This window comes from Physeter macrocephalus, unplaced genomic scaffold (genome assembly GCF_002837175.3).
Source record: "Physeter macrocephalus isolate SW-GA unplaced genomic scaffold, ASM283717v5 random_586, whole genome shotgun sequence".
Taxonomy (NCBI): domain Eukaryota; kingdom Metazoa; phylum Chordata; class Mammalia; order Artiodactyla; family Physeteridae; genus Physeter; species Physeter macrocephalus.
In genome coordinates this window covers 17,270-30,160 of record NW_021146009.1, presented here as the reverse complement: position 1 = coordinate 30,160, position 12,891 = coordinate 17,270, and the positions used below count along the sequence as shown (strand labels likewise).

General features: G+C 52.7%; 1 protein-coding gene across 2 annotated transcripts in view; it reads left to right on the top strand.

The window, feature by feature from the left end:
* Positions 1-20: 20 nt before the first annotated feature.
* Positions 21-12,891, top strand: part of LOC102990722 (talin-1) — a 30,065-nt gene continuing 17,194 nt past the window's right edge. Inside the window, exons 1-17 of one of the 2 annotated variants that reach the window (XM_055083265.1) lie at positions 21-363; positions 6,248-6,415; positions 6,659-6,756; positions 7,021-7,150; positions 7,252-7,404; positions 7,669-7,811; positions 7,920-8,047; positions 8,772-8,832; positions 9,469-9,573; positions 9,904-10,059; positions 10,824-10,925; positions 11,096-11,172; positions 11,399-11,579; positions 11,754-11,867; positions 11,982-12,090; positions 12,280-12,488; positions 12,653-12,751. In XM_055083265.1, coding sequence (XP_054939240.1) covers positions 6,286-6,415; positions 6,659-6,756; positions 7,021-7,150; positions 7,252-7,404; positions 7,669-7,811; positions 7,920-8,047; positions 8,772-8,832; positions 9,469-9,573; positions 9,904-10,059; positions 10,824-10,925; positions 11,096-11,172; positions 11,399-11,579; positions 11,754-11,867; positions 11,982-12,090; positions 12,280-12,488; positions 12,653-12,751 — 1,995 coding nt within the window. In that variant the 5' untranslated portion in view covers positions 21-363; positions 6,248-6,285. Of the gene's footprint in view, positions 406-6,247; positions 6,416-6,658; positions 6,757-7,020; positions 7,151-7,251; positions 7,405-7,668; positions 7,812-7,919; positions 8,048-8,771; positions 8,833-9,468; positions 9,574-9,903; positions 10,060-10,823; positions 10,926-11,095; positions 11,173-11,398; positions 11,580-11,753; positions 11,868-11,981; positions 12,091-12,279; positions 12,489-12,652; positions 12,752-12,891 lie in introns of both variants that reach the window. The other variant, XM_028486178.2, reaches the window with a different exon arrangement.

Below are 12,891 nucleotides of genomic sequence, written 5' to 3'. Positions count from 1 at the left end.
GAGGGTACGTGCCTGCCGCCCCCTCACTCCCTGGGGGCGGGCATTCTGGGGAACCGCCCTCGCCCTCTCCCTGGGCTAGAAGAAGGAAGGATTAGAACCTAAAAGGGAACTCCGGCGCAGTTTGGGCGCTTTCTCTGACTGCGCCGCACCCTCGCTTCCTGCCGGGGAGGGGCTGCCGGTAGTCGGCAGGCTCCCGAGCATCGAGAGCTGGAGCCAGAGCAGCTTCCTGCAGCCCCCGCGACCATAGAGCGCGGGCCCAGGGCGCCGCCCGCGGGTGGGGGACGTTCCCGGGACGGAAGTGGCCGGGAGAGTGTCGAAGAGAGGGCGAGGCCGGAGCCTGAGAGCCACCGGGAGAACGAGCGGGTTAGCAGACCAGCGGGCGGGGCACAGAGCCGGGCAGCGCAGGTAGGGAGGACCGGGCGAGCTGGGGCTTCAGGGTGGGGCTGCGAGGCCAGGTCCGGGAGGCGGGTGGGCGGGCGGGGCCGCTGACTCTTCTGCGTCTGTTTCGGGTCCTGTTGGAGAGGTCAGCGTCCAGTGCATCCGCTTGTGCTCGGAGTTAAATAGGCCGTTTTTCGGGAGCTTGGCCCTTCCTGGGAGCAGATAGGTTTGGGGGAGGGTGAGGAGTGGGTGGCAGTGTGGCGTAGGGCGGGGATCGGCTTTGAGGTTAGTTGATAGCGGGTGAGTAGGAACACATTGGGTGAGTTGCGGATTAGGTGGAGTTGGGTTTAGGAGTTAAGGTTAGCTTTTGGAGTTATAAAACCGGGGTTAAAATTTAGATTTATTAGTGTGAGTCAGGTGCGTTTTGTGTAGGTGAAGTTTGGATTAAGGGCATTGTTTTGTTTTCTAGGATGGCCAACATAAGTCAAAGTTAGAGTTCAGGGTCAGGTTAAGGGTCACCAACAGGAACTAGGTTAGAAGTCCAGTTTTAGGGATTAGGGAAGGTTGGCATAGTCAGTATTAGGGATAAACGGGGAAGGGGTGAATCAGGAATCAAGTGACAAATGAGCTTTAGGTTTAGAAGTCAAGATTTAGGGTTAAGGTCGGGATTTTGTGTTAAAGGTAAAAATTAGATCAAAATTAGGGATCAGGGATTGGATACAGGTGTGTGCTAAGAAAGGGATGAGTGTCAAAGCCAGTACTGGGAATCAGGAGACAAATTAAGGTCACGGTTAATGTTAGGAATTTCGGGCGGTTTTCGGTGTTGTAGTTGAGGTCAGGGTGGTTGACCTCGGGCAAGTAAAATTTAAGAGATTGGCAGTAAGTAGATGCCCTTGTTTTGCGGCGAGGGCTCTTTTGCCTCTGTAGTCACAGGGACTTCTTTGGCCCAGAGAAATGACAAACTAATTTCAGGCAAGGGTTCTGGGCTTCAGCTAGAATTGCAGGCATCTGGGATTCCAGCTTCATTCTACTGTCTAAGCCTAGGCCTCTTGCTGTGACCACCACAGTTGAGGGGCAGGGGTTCCTGGATCATGTTGTTTACAAGATAGAAGGTGGGAAAGGGTTAGGGACTCAGGAGGTGTACAAGGCTTAGTAACAAGTGGGGGACTGCCTAGGGGAGAAGGGATGGTGATTAAGGGGGAAGCAGACCAAGGAAACTGCTCCCATGGGAGAAGGGGATGGCTTAATCCTCTGAAAGTTCAGCCCTACTGCCTCCCTCTTCCCTCATTCCCTGGATATTAAGCCTTCCCCTCCAACTCGCCTCCCTGGCCCTGCTTTTCACACCCTTCAGGCCTACCCACTTACAGAATACTTCCCTTGCCTTTAATGCTTCCATGTTGTTCACCTTACCATCTGCTCTCAGTGTCAATTCTGCCTCCCTTCCCACCCTTGAATCCGCACATCCTACTCTCTTGCAAATCTGAGCTTTCCCATCATTTGAAAGCACTCTCCCACCATTTTCACCCACTCATTCAAGTGCATACCTCCTGGTCATCTGCTGAATACCCCACCACCAGTCCAACACTACTGCCAAGTCCTTACGGTCCCTGCTATGTGCCATTCCTTGATTCTAAGCCTCCTTAATTTCTTGGTCCAGTTATAGATCCCCTTCCCCCACTCCCCCAAGAGAAAAGAGGAAATGAGACCCAAAGAGGAAACTGGATCTTGCTGATCCCACGCCCAGCCAGGCCACTGACCACACCCCCATTTCACTCCCAGCCTGACCCTGCCACTGACCACAACACTATCCCCTACCCATCCTGACCCGGCCACTGGCTGCACCCCATTCCCCTCAACTCCATCTTTACTTAGACACTGCCAACATCCCTTCACTCTCCCCCACATCCCACTAATGTAGCCTAATTTAGCCACTTACCACATCTCTTCTCAACCTCCTGCAGCCTGACTTGGCCTCTGACCTCACTCCATCATTCCCTGTCTTAGCCACCATCCACATAATTATTCTTCCTCTTCCCCCAGCCTGATCCAGTGACTAACTATAGACGTATTTTTCCTACTGTTATCTTCTCCAGTCTTTCTTTACACTTTGTCTTCCCCATTTCCAGCCTGATACAGTCACTAACCCCATGTGGTTAGCAGCCACCCCTACCTGGCTGCTAACCACATCCCCTAACTGCAGCCTCATCTCACATTCTCAACTCCATCTGCTCCTTTCTTTCCCCCTTTCCCAGTTCCTTGCCTAAACTCAAGCTCTCCCAGCCGCTCTGAGTGCCTACTGATGATGCGAAGCAATGGAACCCCAGCCTGACTTTCGGCCTTGGTTCCTGAGGACAGACTGTCATCAGGTCCTGTCAGTTCTACCTCTTAAAATTTCTAATGAGTGATGTCCTCCTCTCCACTATTCTAACTCTGGTTTCATTACCTCCCACTTGTGCTAATGCAGTGTCTTTACAACCAGTCTCCAAGGTAGCTGCCAGAGTTATTTTCCTAAAGTTGAGTTCTGATTATGCCCCTTCTCTGATCAAAGCCTCCCTTTGCCTCCTGTTGCCCTCTGGTAGGTGAAATTCCGCATACTCCTGCTGAGTTCTCCCCTGCCTTTCCACCCTAACCTTGACTTCCCCATCACTGCTCACTTGCAGGTACCCTGTGCTTCAACCAGCCTGCCTCCTCACTTCCCTGAATGCCCCTCCGTGATTTCCTGCTTCTCCACCTTTGCTTATGCTATTCTCTCTGCCTGGAATGCCACCCTTGACTCATCTCCGGCTGGCTGGAATAGTGGAGAGAGCTTGGGCTTCGGAGTCAGAGACCTGGGTTTGGATCCTGGCTTCACAACTTATTAGTTTGTGTGACTTATTAGCTGTGTGACTTGTTCAAGTTAAACGCTTGAGCAAGTGCTTAACTTCTTTGAGCCTCAGTTTCCTAATCTGTAAAAATGGAAATAACGACACCTACCTTGCAGGGTTGCTGTAAGGATTAAATGAAATTATGTACACAAAGCAATTGACATATAACCAATAAAAGATAGATCATTGTTATTTTTTATTATCTTTATTTTTTTAATCCTAACTTCAAATGACACTTTTTGTGGAGACATTTTAGCCCCCCTTCCCTGACCTAAAGGGATCTCTCCCATGAGCACATACCACTTGGTTCTTACCACATCCTGCCTTCTGTAACTTTGTATGTAGATCATCCACTCTGCTGACTGGGAGCCCATTGAGGGCAGAGGCTAGGGCTTACCCGCCACTGAGTTTGGCCCAGGGCCTTCCCATAACACGCCCTCGAAAATGCTTGCTGGATGGATGGAAGGAGAGTGTCTATATAACGGGAGGAGAGGTGTTGGGGCCGAGTGCTGTGTGCTTGCCGATAGAGGTGTATTTGTACGTCCCAGCTGTGTGCGTGGGGTGGAGTCCATGGGAAGATGACGTGGTTGTGATGGATCTGTGTAGGACTGTGTGTCTGAGATAATGTGTATGTAGAGACTGTGTAAGTAGCTTTGTGAGAAAGAGCTCTGTGCATAGGCTGGGGTACATCTAGGGAGAATGAATATGCATAGATCTGGATGTAGGTGGGGAAGGGTCGTGCTGGGGGAAGTCAGGTCCAGCCCTTCAGCTGCCCAGTCCAGCCCTAAATGAGCCTCCAGCAGCCTGAGGCCGGATATGTCAGTCTCACCCACAACCCTCCCTCCCTCTCAGCGGTTACAGACTCAGAGGCCAAATTTGGTAACAGACTGAGTGTTACTCCCCCAGCCCTCTTACATTCTGACTCTGTCTTCAGCTTTCTCTCTCCCTTTGTCCCTCTCTGTAACTCCCTGTCTTTCTGCAGCTCCCTTTGTGGGTACCTGCTCTGACTGTATTCTCTGTGTACCCCAAATTCCTTACCCCCAGTACACTTACATTCCATTCCTTGCTGGGATTTGACCTCCTGTCCTCTATTCCCCCCCACCCACAATTGCCCAACTTCTCTGGAATGCATCTCAGGAATGTCTTGAGGGAGGAGGAGTTCTCTGGGAGGGGGACATGGGGGGGGGCATTGTTGCTGTTCCATAAAACATGATAGAAAGGGGAGCAAAGTTCTCAGGCTGGAACAGGAATTGGATAGCTTCTCCCCATGCTTCCAGGGGCCTGGTTCTGTGCTATCATCGCCCCCAACTCACTCAATTCCCTTTCCTCCCTCACCCTCTTGTAGCCATGTGGATGTCCACTGAGGACCAGCCTGAAAGTGAGGGTAGCCATGACTCAACTCCCTTATCGGGGTCTCACCAGAGGTTTCCGTGCTTGAGGAAGAAGGGGGTGTCCCCATGTCCGGAGGAAATGGGGGGAAACATGCAATTTCAGCTTAGGGTCTAAGGTCTTTTCATTGTGCCCTCAGCTTCGCAGACCTTCCAGCGACCCAACAGCCAGGTCTGTCCAGCTATGGGGAGAGGTGCTCCAGGAATGGGGAGGGGAGTAGAGACCTAGTAGTGGGGAGACTGGGAGAGTCCGCTCTTGGGAGTAAAGATAGAGGACGAGCTGTGGCTGCTTCTTTTTTGAGACTCTGTACTATTTATAAGGTTAGAAATTGTCTATCAGATCCCTGGTCCAGACCTTTCCCACATCTGCCTCCCGCCTCCTGTTTCTACCTAGATTTTCAATCCCTCCTAATCTCTTCACCCTCCAAAAACATACCCCTTGCCAAGTTCCCTGGTCCTCAGCTGCTGTTTCCTAACACCCCCACCTCTGCTTCCAGCCTTCTCTCTAGTCTGCTTTCTCCCCTTTGGGGCTAGCAGTTTGCAGAGAGGGCAATGGGCAGCCTGGATTTGCTCACTCTCTTAGGTAAGAGGCACCAGTCTCTGTGCGGAGCTGGGTCACATCATCAGCTGCCAGGCAGACTTGTGGTCTGGTACACTCTGCACTGCCTGCCGCCTCCACTGAGAGGTGGTGCCGGGAGGGCTGGGTGAGACTGGTGTCCACGGCCGCAATGAAAATACTGTCAGGAGAGGCAGCTGAGATGGAGGGCAGACTTTCAGAAGGACTAACTGAAGATGAGAGAGCATAGGAGGAGTTATGGTGAGAACTGGGTAGTAACTTGGTGACTTAGAAGGAGCAAGGACTGAGTTAGAAGGACTGGGCTCTTTCTCTGACCTGCTTTGAAACACACACACACACACACACACACACCCCGGTGCCTGCTGGGGAACCAAACATGGGCCAAGCTCCTCCGGGAGGCCTCCAGCACGTCAGGTTAGAGGAAAGCTGAGACAAGTGGGCCTGGATGGATTGAACAGCAAGTGTTTGGCCTCCCTGCCGGGCTAGCTAAAGACAGAGTTTGCAGGTCTCAAGAGCCCTTGGGGATTATCTAACGTAACGTCTTCATTCTGCAGAGGAGGAGGCTAAAGCTGTGAGAGGGAAGATCATATGATGAGTCAGGGCAGAGCTCTGAAAATTGCAGACAGGAAGAAGCCAGCAGGGTATAGAAAGAGGCAAAGAGAGAAGAAGACTGAACCAGGAAGGATGAAAACAGGGCAGAGGCGGGGCTGGGAAAGGAGGTGAGCAGGGACAAGGATAAGAGAGAAACACTTGGAAGAAAAAAGGGAGGCACAGATTCCAGTGCTGGGGGCGGGGCGGTGTCCTCGGGTAACACCGCGTTTCAGACCTGCTTTTGTACCTTGCAGACCAGCCTCTCCTTCAGATGTCTTAGACACCTTAGACATCCATCTGATGCAACTCATCCTTCATTCTTTAAAATTATTAAATAAAACAAAAACAACCTCACTGCTATCTGCTTTGGTGACTCCCTTTCCTGGGGCTCCATCTGGGGGGCCTCCTCTCCTCCACCAAGGGTGTATTCTAATGCCCTGATGCCACAGGTCAGGTATAGCCAGACTGGAGAGGAGAAGCCGCCACCATGGTTGCACTTTCGCTGAAGATCAGCATTGGGAATGTGGTGAAGACGATGCAGTTCGAGCCGTCTACCATGGTGTATGACGCCTGTCGCATCATCCGGGAGCGGATCCCAGAGGCCCTGTCTGGCCCTCGTGAGTCTGACTACCCAGATGGCTGGGGCGGGAGTCCTTGGTCCCTCCTTATTCCCAGGCTCTTGGTCTTGGGGGATGACTTTGTTGTCTCCCAAGGCTTCTCATCTCTCAGGTCTGTGCTCCTTGGTTCCCTCCCTCCCCTTTAGGCCCCGGATCCCTGAGAAAATAATAAGGGGCAGTGGTGCAGCCATTCAGCCACATTGGGGTCCTTATAAGTCTGAGGTGATCCGTCCTCTCTTTTAGCCAGCGACTTTGGGCTGTTTCTGTCAGACGACGACCCCAAAAAGGGTATATGGCTGGAGGCCGGGAAAGCTTTGGATTACTACATGCTCCGAAATGGGGTGAGTATGACTTCATCAAGGACCACCAATATCCTCTTCCATCACTTCCCTCCTTCCGCTTCCTATTTTCAACACCCGCATCTGTGGTCTCTGACCTCCCCCATGCTTTCTTTCTGTTACAGGCAGTCATAGTACCCTGCTTTCGAGCGAGCCACCATAGTCTTCCTTTTCGTAATCTACTTTCCTCCCGCCTCTGGCTGCCTAAAAAGGAAGTAATACCTTTAGCTTAAAGCGGGCCCCTGCCTCCTATTCCTGCCCCAATAGGACACCATGGAGTACAGGAAGAAACAGAGGCCCTTGAAGATCCGTATGCTGGATGGCACTGTGAAGACCGTCATGGTGGACGACTCTAAGACCGTCACTGACATGCTCATGACCATCTGTGCCCGCATTGGTAAGGGGCTCGTGGGGCCGGAGGCTCAGGGGGAGGCCCCAGCTCTGCCGGAAGACCTGGCTGCAGTGCCTGGGATGCTGCCAACCCACCCCCTCCCCCAGGCATCACCAACCATGATGAATATTCCCTGGTTCGAGAGCTCATGGAAGAGAAGAAGGAGGAGGTGACAGGGACCTTACGAAAGGACAAGACACTGCTGCGAGATGAAAAGAAGATGGAGAAGCTAAAGCAGAAATTGCACACAGATGACGAGCGTAAGCAGAAAGGGACAGAAGGGGGCATTCGAAACAAGCGGGGTGGCAGGGGCAGCCGTTTCTGTGTTATTTACTGAATACTTGCTTTTGCAAGGCACCGTTTAAGCACTGGGGATGCATCTGTGGTAAAACAAAGTCCTACACTCACCGAACTTAACATATTAGTGAGAGAGGGTGGGAAATGAAGAAACAAACAAAAAGCCAGAGATTAGATGGCATAGGGGCTCTAGGGGCTTGACATTGAGGGGACTCTCTGTGTCCCAGTGAACTGGCTGGACCATGGCCGGACGCTGAGGGAACAGGGAGTGGAGGAGCATGAGACGCTTCTGCTCCGGAGGAAGTTCTTCTACTCAGACCAGAATGTGGACTCCCGGGACCCTGTCCAGCTGAACCTTCTCTATGTGCAGGTAGGGAGAGGACTTGCCTGGCATGGGGTGGTAGGGAGAGAGGCAGAAGTGCAGTGGGGGTATCTCTGTACCGCAGACACATCTGCCTCCTTTCGCTGTGCTCTGCAGGCACGAGATGACATCCTGAACGGCTCCCACCCTGTGTCCTTCGACAAGGCCTGTGAGTTCGCTGGCTTCCAGTGCCAGATCCAGTTTGGGCCCCACAATGAGCAGAAGCACAAGGCTGGTTTCCTCGAGTGAGTGACCCTCATGCCGTACCCTGTCAGGGCCCAGGGCTCCCTGCCACTGCGGCCCCGCACAATGGGCCTGTCTCCATCCCAGACCTTCTCCCCTATTTCCTCTTCTCAGGTCCCAGGGGCTGACCCATATGGGTACCTTTTCAGCCTCCATCGTCCATTTGTCTCCTCCCTGGCCTCATGTGGAATATAAATGTAGTCCAGAACCTCTGCCCCTGCCCCCTACCTCTGAAGTAAGCATGTAACTTTTCTGAGCTGCTCTGAAGAATTGTACTGCAGTAGCCAGAGGGAAACTACATTTTCGTCACGGGGAACATCAGATTTCAAAAGTCTCACAGGTCTCATCCACTGGTATTTCTCAGAATACCTGCAGTTTGCTGTGGCTTTCTCAGCTTCTTGCAAGCATGGCCGTCCTTCTCGTGAGCTCCTTCTGCTCTTGGTTCCCTGAAATTGGGCTCTCGACCCTCTTTTCCTGAAGGAATGAGCCTCCAACTCAAGTTCCCTTAGTCTCTTTCCCTGTAAGGAGGGACACAGGCTGCATTCAAGAGTTAGTACTAAGTCACCTTGATTTCAGGGACAATCCAGACTCTAGTCCCTTGAGTCTTCTTTCTCCCCAAAGATAATACTCTCCTAGACATTTCCTTACAACCCTAGGCCCACAGTCCATGGCCCACATAGCCCTGATGCTGTCCACTACATGCTGACCCTCCCTTTTCTGGTGTAGCCTGAAGGACTTCCTGCCCAAGGAGTATGTGAAGCAGAAGGGAGAGCGTAAGATCTTCCAGGTGAATGGGGATGGGGAAAGTGTTTGGGATGACCCGGGAGCTTTGCTGCTTAATCCTACTGACTAAATGGACCCCTGCCCCCTCCTCATCACCCCTACCCTGCTTCCACCCTCCAAGCTGTTCTCCCACCCCTCCTGCACCAAGAAAGCAGAAGACCTGGGCTTCTGGTCTCCACCTGCACACTGCATCTGCTGTGGAACTCAGTTCAGTATTCTTGTTTTCTTTTCTTTACCTCTAACATGGGATAACTCTCTTCCCTGAGTAGGATTGATAGGGGAATCAAACGAGGTAGTATGCCTAAATTACTGTGAAGAGACGGAAGGTGTTATCCCCACTCTTTGAATCCTCAGTCCAAAAGGCCTTGTGTTTGACCTTCTACTTCCTAACCATCCATTCACATCTACAGAATGTCTGCAAGTTCCTTAACTGTATCCCTCGCTTCTTGAATAATTGCTTCTGCGTATCCTTTATCAGCCCCATCCCCTCACCTTCTCATTTTTTACAGCCTGCATCCCCTAACTTTTCCTCTGTTCCCATTATGCTCTCCCATCATAGTTCACATCCCAACTTAACTCCTCATCTGCGATATCATCCTCCCCACATTTTGCTAAATGTTTCCCCATTTCATACTCGAAGGCACACAAGAACTGTGGACAGATGAGTGAGATCGAGGCCAAGGTACGCTACGTGAAGCTAGCCCGTTCCCTCAAGACGTACGGCGTCTCCTTCTTCCTGGTCAAGGTGGGTTACGGATTCTTCTCTCTGCCCTCCCTTACTTTCACTCTTATCCTTTCCTCTCTGAGTCTCTAACCCTGCCCCCAGTCACATTTCCCATTGTTCCCCAAGAATCCCATTCTCTTCCCTGTGAAAACTTGCCCCTTTGTCAGTTCTCCACCATCACTTCCCTCCTTACCCTGCATTTTCCTTCCCTTTCCCTTTCTCCTAACATAGCCTTGTCCCGGGTCCATCCATAGACACCCTGGTTTAGCTCTCCTGCCCACCTCAGCACCCCACTGTGGTCTGGATCTGATCCCCTGACCAATAACACCAACGACAACCTCTGCCCCACAGGAAAAGATGAAAGGAAAAAACAAGTTGGTGCCCAGGCTTCTGGGCATCACTAAGGAGTGTGTGATGCGAGTGGACGAGAAGACCAAAGAGGTGATCCAGGAATGGAACCTCACCAACATCAAACGCTGGGCTGCCTCTCCCAAGAGCTTCACCCTGGTGAGCTGGGGTCTTGGGGGAGAAAGGGCTTTGGAGTTTTCAGAGAAGGGGCAGCCACAGAGGTCTCCCCCGCGCCCCTGCTCAGGGGTAGGTGCACTGAATGCAACTCCAGAAGAAAGGAAAACTTTGGAACTATTGCAGGAACGTGGAGATTAGAATAGAGGGGAAACTCTTGTGGAGAATGAGGGAAGCTTAAATGAAACATTTTTTTAAAATCATCAGAACAAAACTGTAACCAGCAAGCTGAGATCACAGGAAACTTGGGGAGAGGGAAGAAAAAGGTGACAGAAAAAAAAATAAGCCTCCCCTCTTTCAGCAACAGCTACTTACAGTAGTTTCCTCTTCTAGCTTTATGTTTTGGCATTATGAATTGAAAACTGATCCCACCTTGAGGAAGTGCCCCACTGAGAGGGGAAATTAGTAAAGGTGGTTTTTCCATTTTGGGTATTAGTCCTAATCCTTAACTATGGTCATTTAATGATAAATGATAAATGTGTTTTCCCAATTCAGTGTGGGAGAAGAGAGATTTCCTAAATGCCACACATTTGAAACTGTGTAGCATAAGGAGCACTCCTTGGAAATAAAATATTTCCCTTCAAGGAAAATAAAGAAATAGGAGATTGAAGAAAGGCTGTTGTCCTAGAGGCTGTTGGCACGGGGCAGGGAAGCGCCCCTCATCAGCTCGACCTTGGGCTCCCGCCCCACCCTTTCCCATCCTGGGTGGATTCAGGCTTTCCCACTGAGTCCCCACCTTGTCCCCCTAGGATTTCGGGGACTACCAAGATGGCTACTACTCGGTGCAGACAACCGAGGGGGAGCAGATTGCACAGCTCATTGCTGGCTACATCGATATCATCCTTAAGAAGGTGAGCACTGCCTGACCCCCACCTTCTCCTTCTCCTCCTTTACCTTGTCCCCAAGCCGGTCCTTCAGAAATGGGGACCCAAGTTCCAGAAGACGGCTGACTGCGGAATGAAAAGGCTGCCTTTTCCACTTCCCTCTTCTTTAACTCTTGTTCTTTTTTTTCTCCCTACAGAAAAAAAGCAAGGATCACTTTGGACTGGAGGGAGACGAGGAGTCTACTATGCTGGAGGACTCGGTGTCCCCCAAGAAGTACGAGGGGAACTGGGCTGACCCCATCCCTCGGGCAGGGAAGGCAAGGCATGACCCCAAGGACTGTGGGAGGTGGGGAGTCCTTAGGATGCCTCTAACCATTCGCAGGCTATGGTGAGACCTCACGCACCGCCCAGACCATAGGACGTGCGGAGGCGGTAGAGCGGGGTGGGAAGGGATGAGAGGAGGAGGTCCTCGGAGTGCTCCCCGTACGTCCCCTCTCTAGGTCAACAGTCCTTCAGCAGCAGTGTAACCGGGTGGGGAAGGTGGAGCATGGCTCCGTGGCCCTGCCAGCCATCATGCGCTCCGGAGCCTCTGGTCCTGAAAATTTCCAGGTGGGCAGCATGCCACCTGCCCAGCAGCAGATTACCAGTGGCCAGATGCACCGAGGACACATGCCTCCTTTGGTAAGAGTGCCCCCACTGCCGCCACGATTCCGGGCCTTGTCCCCCTTGGCTGGGCATAGCCAGGAGTTCGGCAGTCTTTCCCGTGTCCCTGTTTGTCTCCTGCTCGGCCTCAGGCTCTCTTTTACCTTCTCTCTCCTCCAAATGTTCCCTGTTACTTCTCTCTTTGTCTCATAGACATCAGCCCAGCAGGCACTCACTGGAACCATCAACTCCAGCATGCAGGCTGTGCAGGCTGCCCAGGCCACTCTGGATGACTTTGACACTCTGCCCCCTCTGGGCCAGGATGCTGTGAGTTACGGGATGGAGGAGAAGCCGATGGTGCTGAAGCTGGGACTCCAAGGAGCAGGGTTGGGCTTAACTGCAGCAGAGCAGATCCTGAGGTTTGTTTCTCTTTTCTCTCAGGCCTCGAAGGCCTGGCGTAAGAACAAGATGGATGAATCAAAGCATGAAATCCACTCCCAGGTAGATGCCATCACAGCCGGTACTGCCTCCGTGGTGAACCTGACAGCAGGTAGGCCGGATGCCCAGCCCTCTGTTTGCGGTGGCGGAGGGGAGGGCGAGCATGTGCAAGCGTGAGTGTGACTGGCTCGGTGTGACTGCACCTTGACTCACGGAAGGGACTTTGTGTGTACGTCTGTCTCAGGACATGTGTGTGACTAACTGCCTGTGACTGGCCTCCTCTTCTTCCTTCTCCCCCCAGGGGACCCTGCCGAGACAGACTACACCGCAGTGGGCTGTGCAGTCACCACAATCTCCTCCAACCTGACGGAGATGTCCCGTGGCGTGAAGCTGCTGGCTGCCCTGCTGGAGGACGAAGGTGGCAGTGGCCGGCCCCTGCTGCAGGCAGCGAAGGGCCTGGCGGGGGCGGTGTCAGAACTGCTGCGCAGTGCCCAGCCGGCCAGTGCCGAGGTCAGGGGCCAGGGGTTGGCACTAGGGAGAGGGGAGGGTTCGAGCCCAAGGAGAAGGGGGCGGTCCAGGTTGCAGGATGGAAGTGTGAGACCCATGGGCGTGTAGGACCCGTGGACATGTGGGCAGGGATTAGGCAGCTTCTGACCGGTGTTCACTCTCCACAGCCCCGTCAGAACCTGCTGCAAGCAGCTGGGAACGTGGGCCAGGCCAGTGGGGAGCTGTTGCAGCAAATTGGGGAAAGTGATACTGACCCCCACTTCCAGGTTGGTGACTTACCCAACCCCCAGAACCCCAGCTTCTAGGAGGTAATCTCTGATCCTGAATCCAGCTCCAGTCCTGCTACTGTAAATTGACCCCTCAGAGCCAACCTGAACCTGTTTCCAGGGATGACACTGGGAACCCC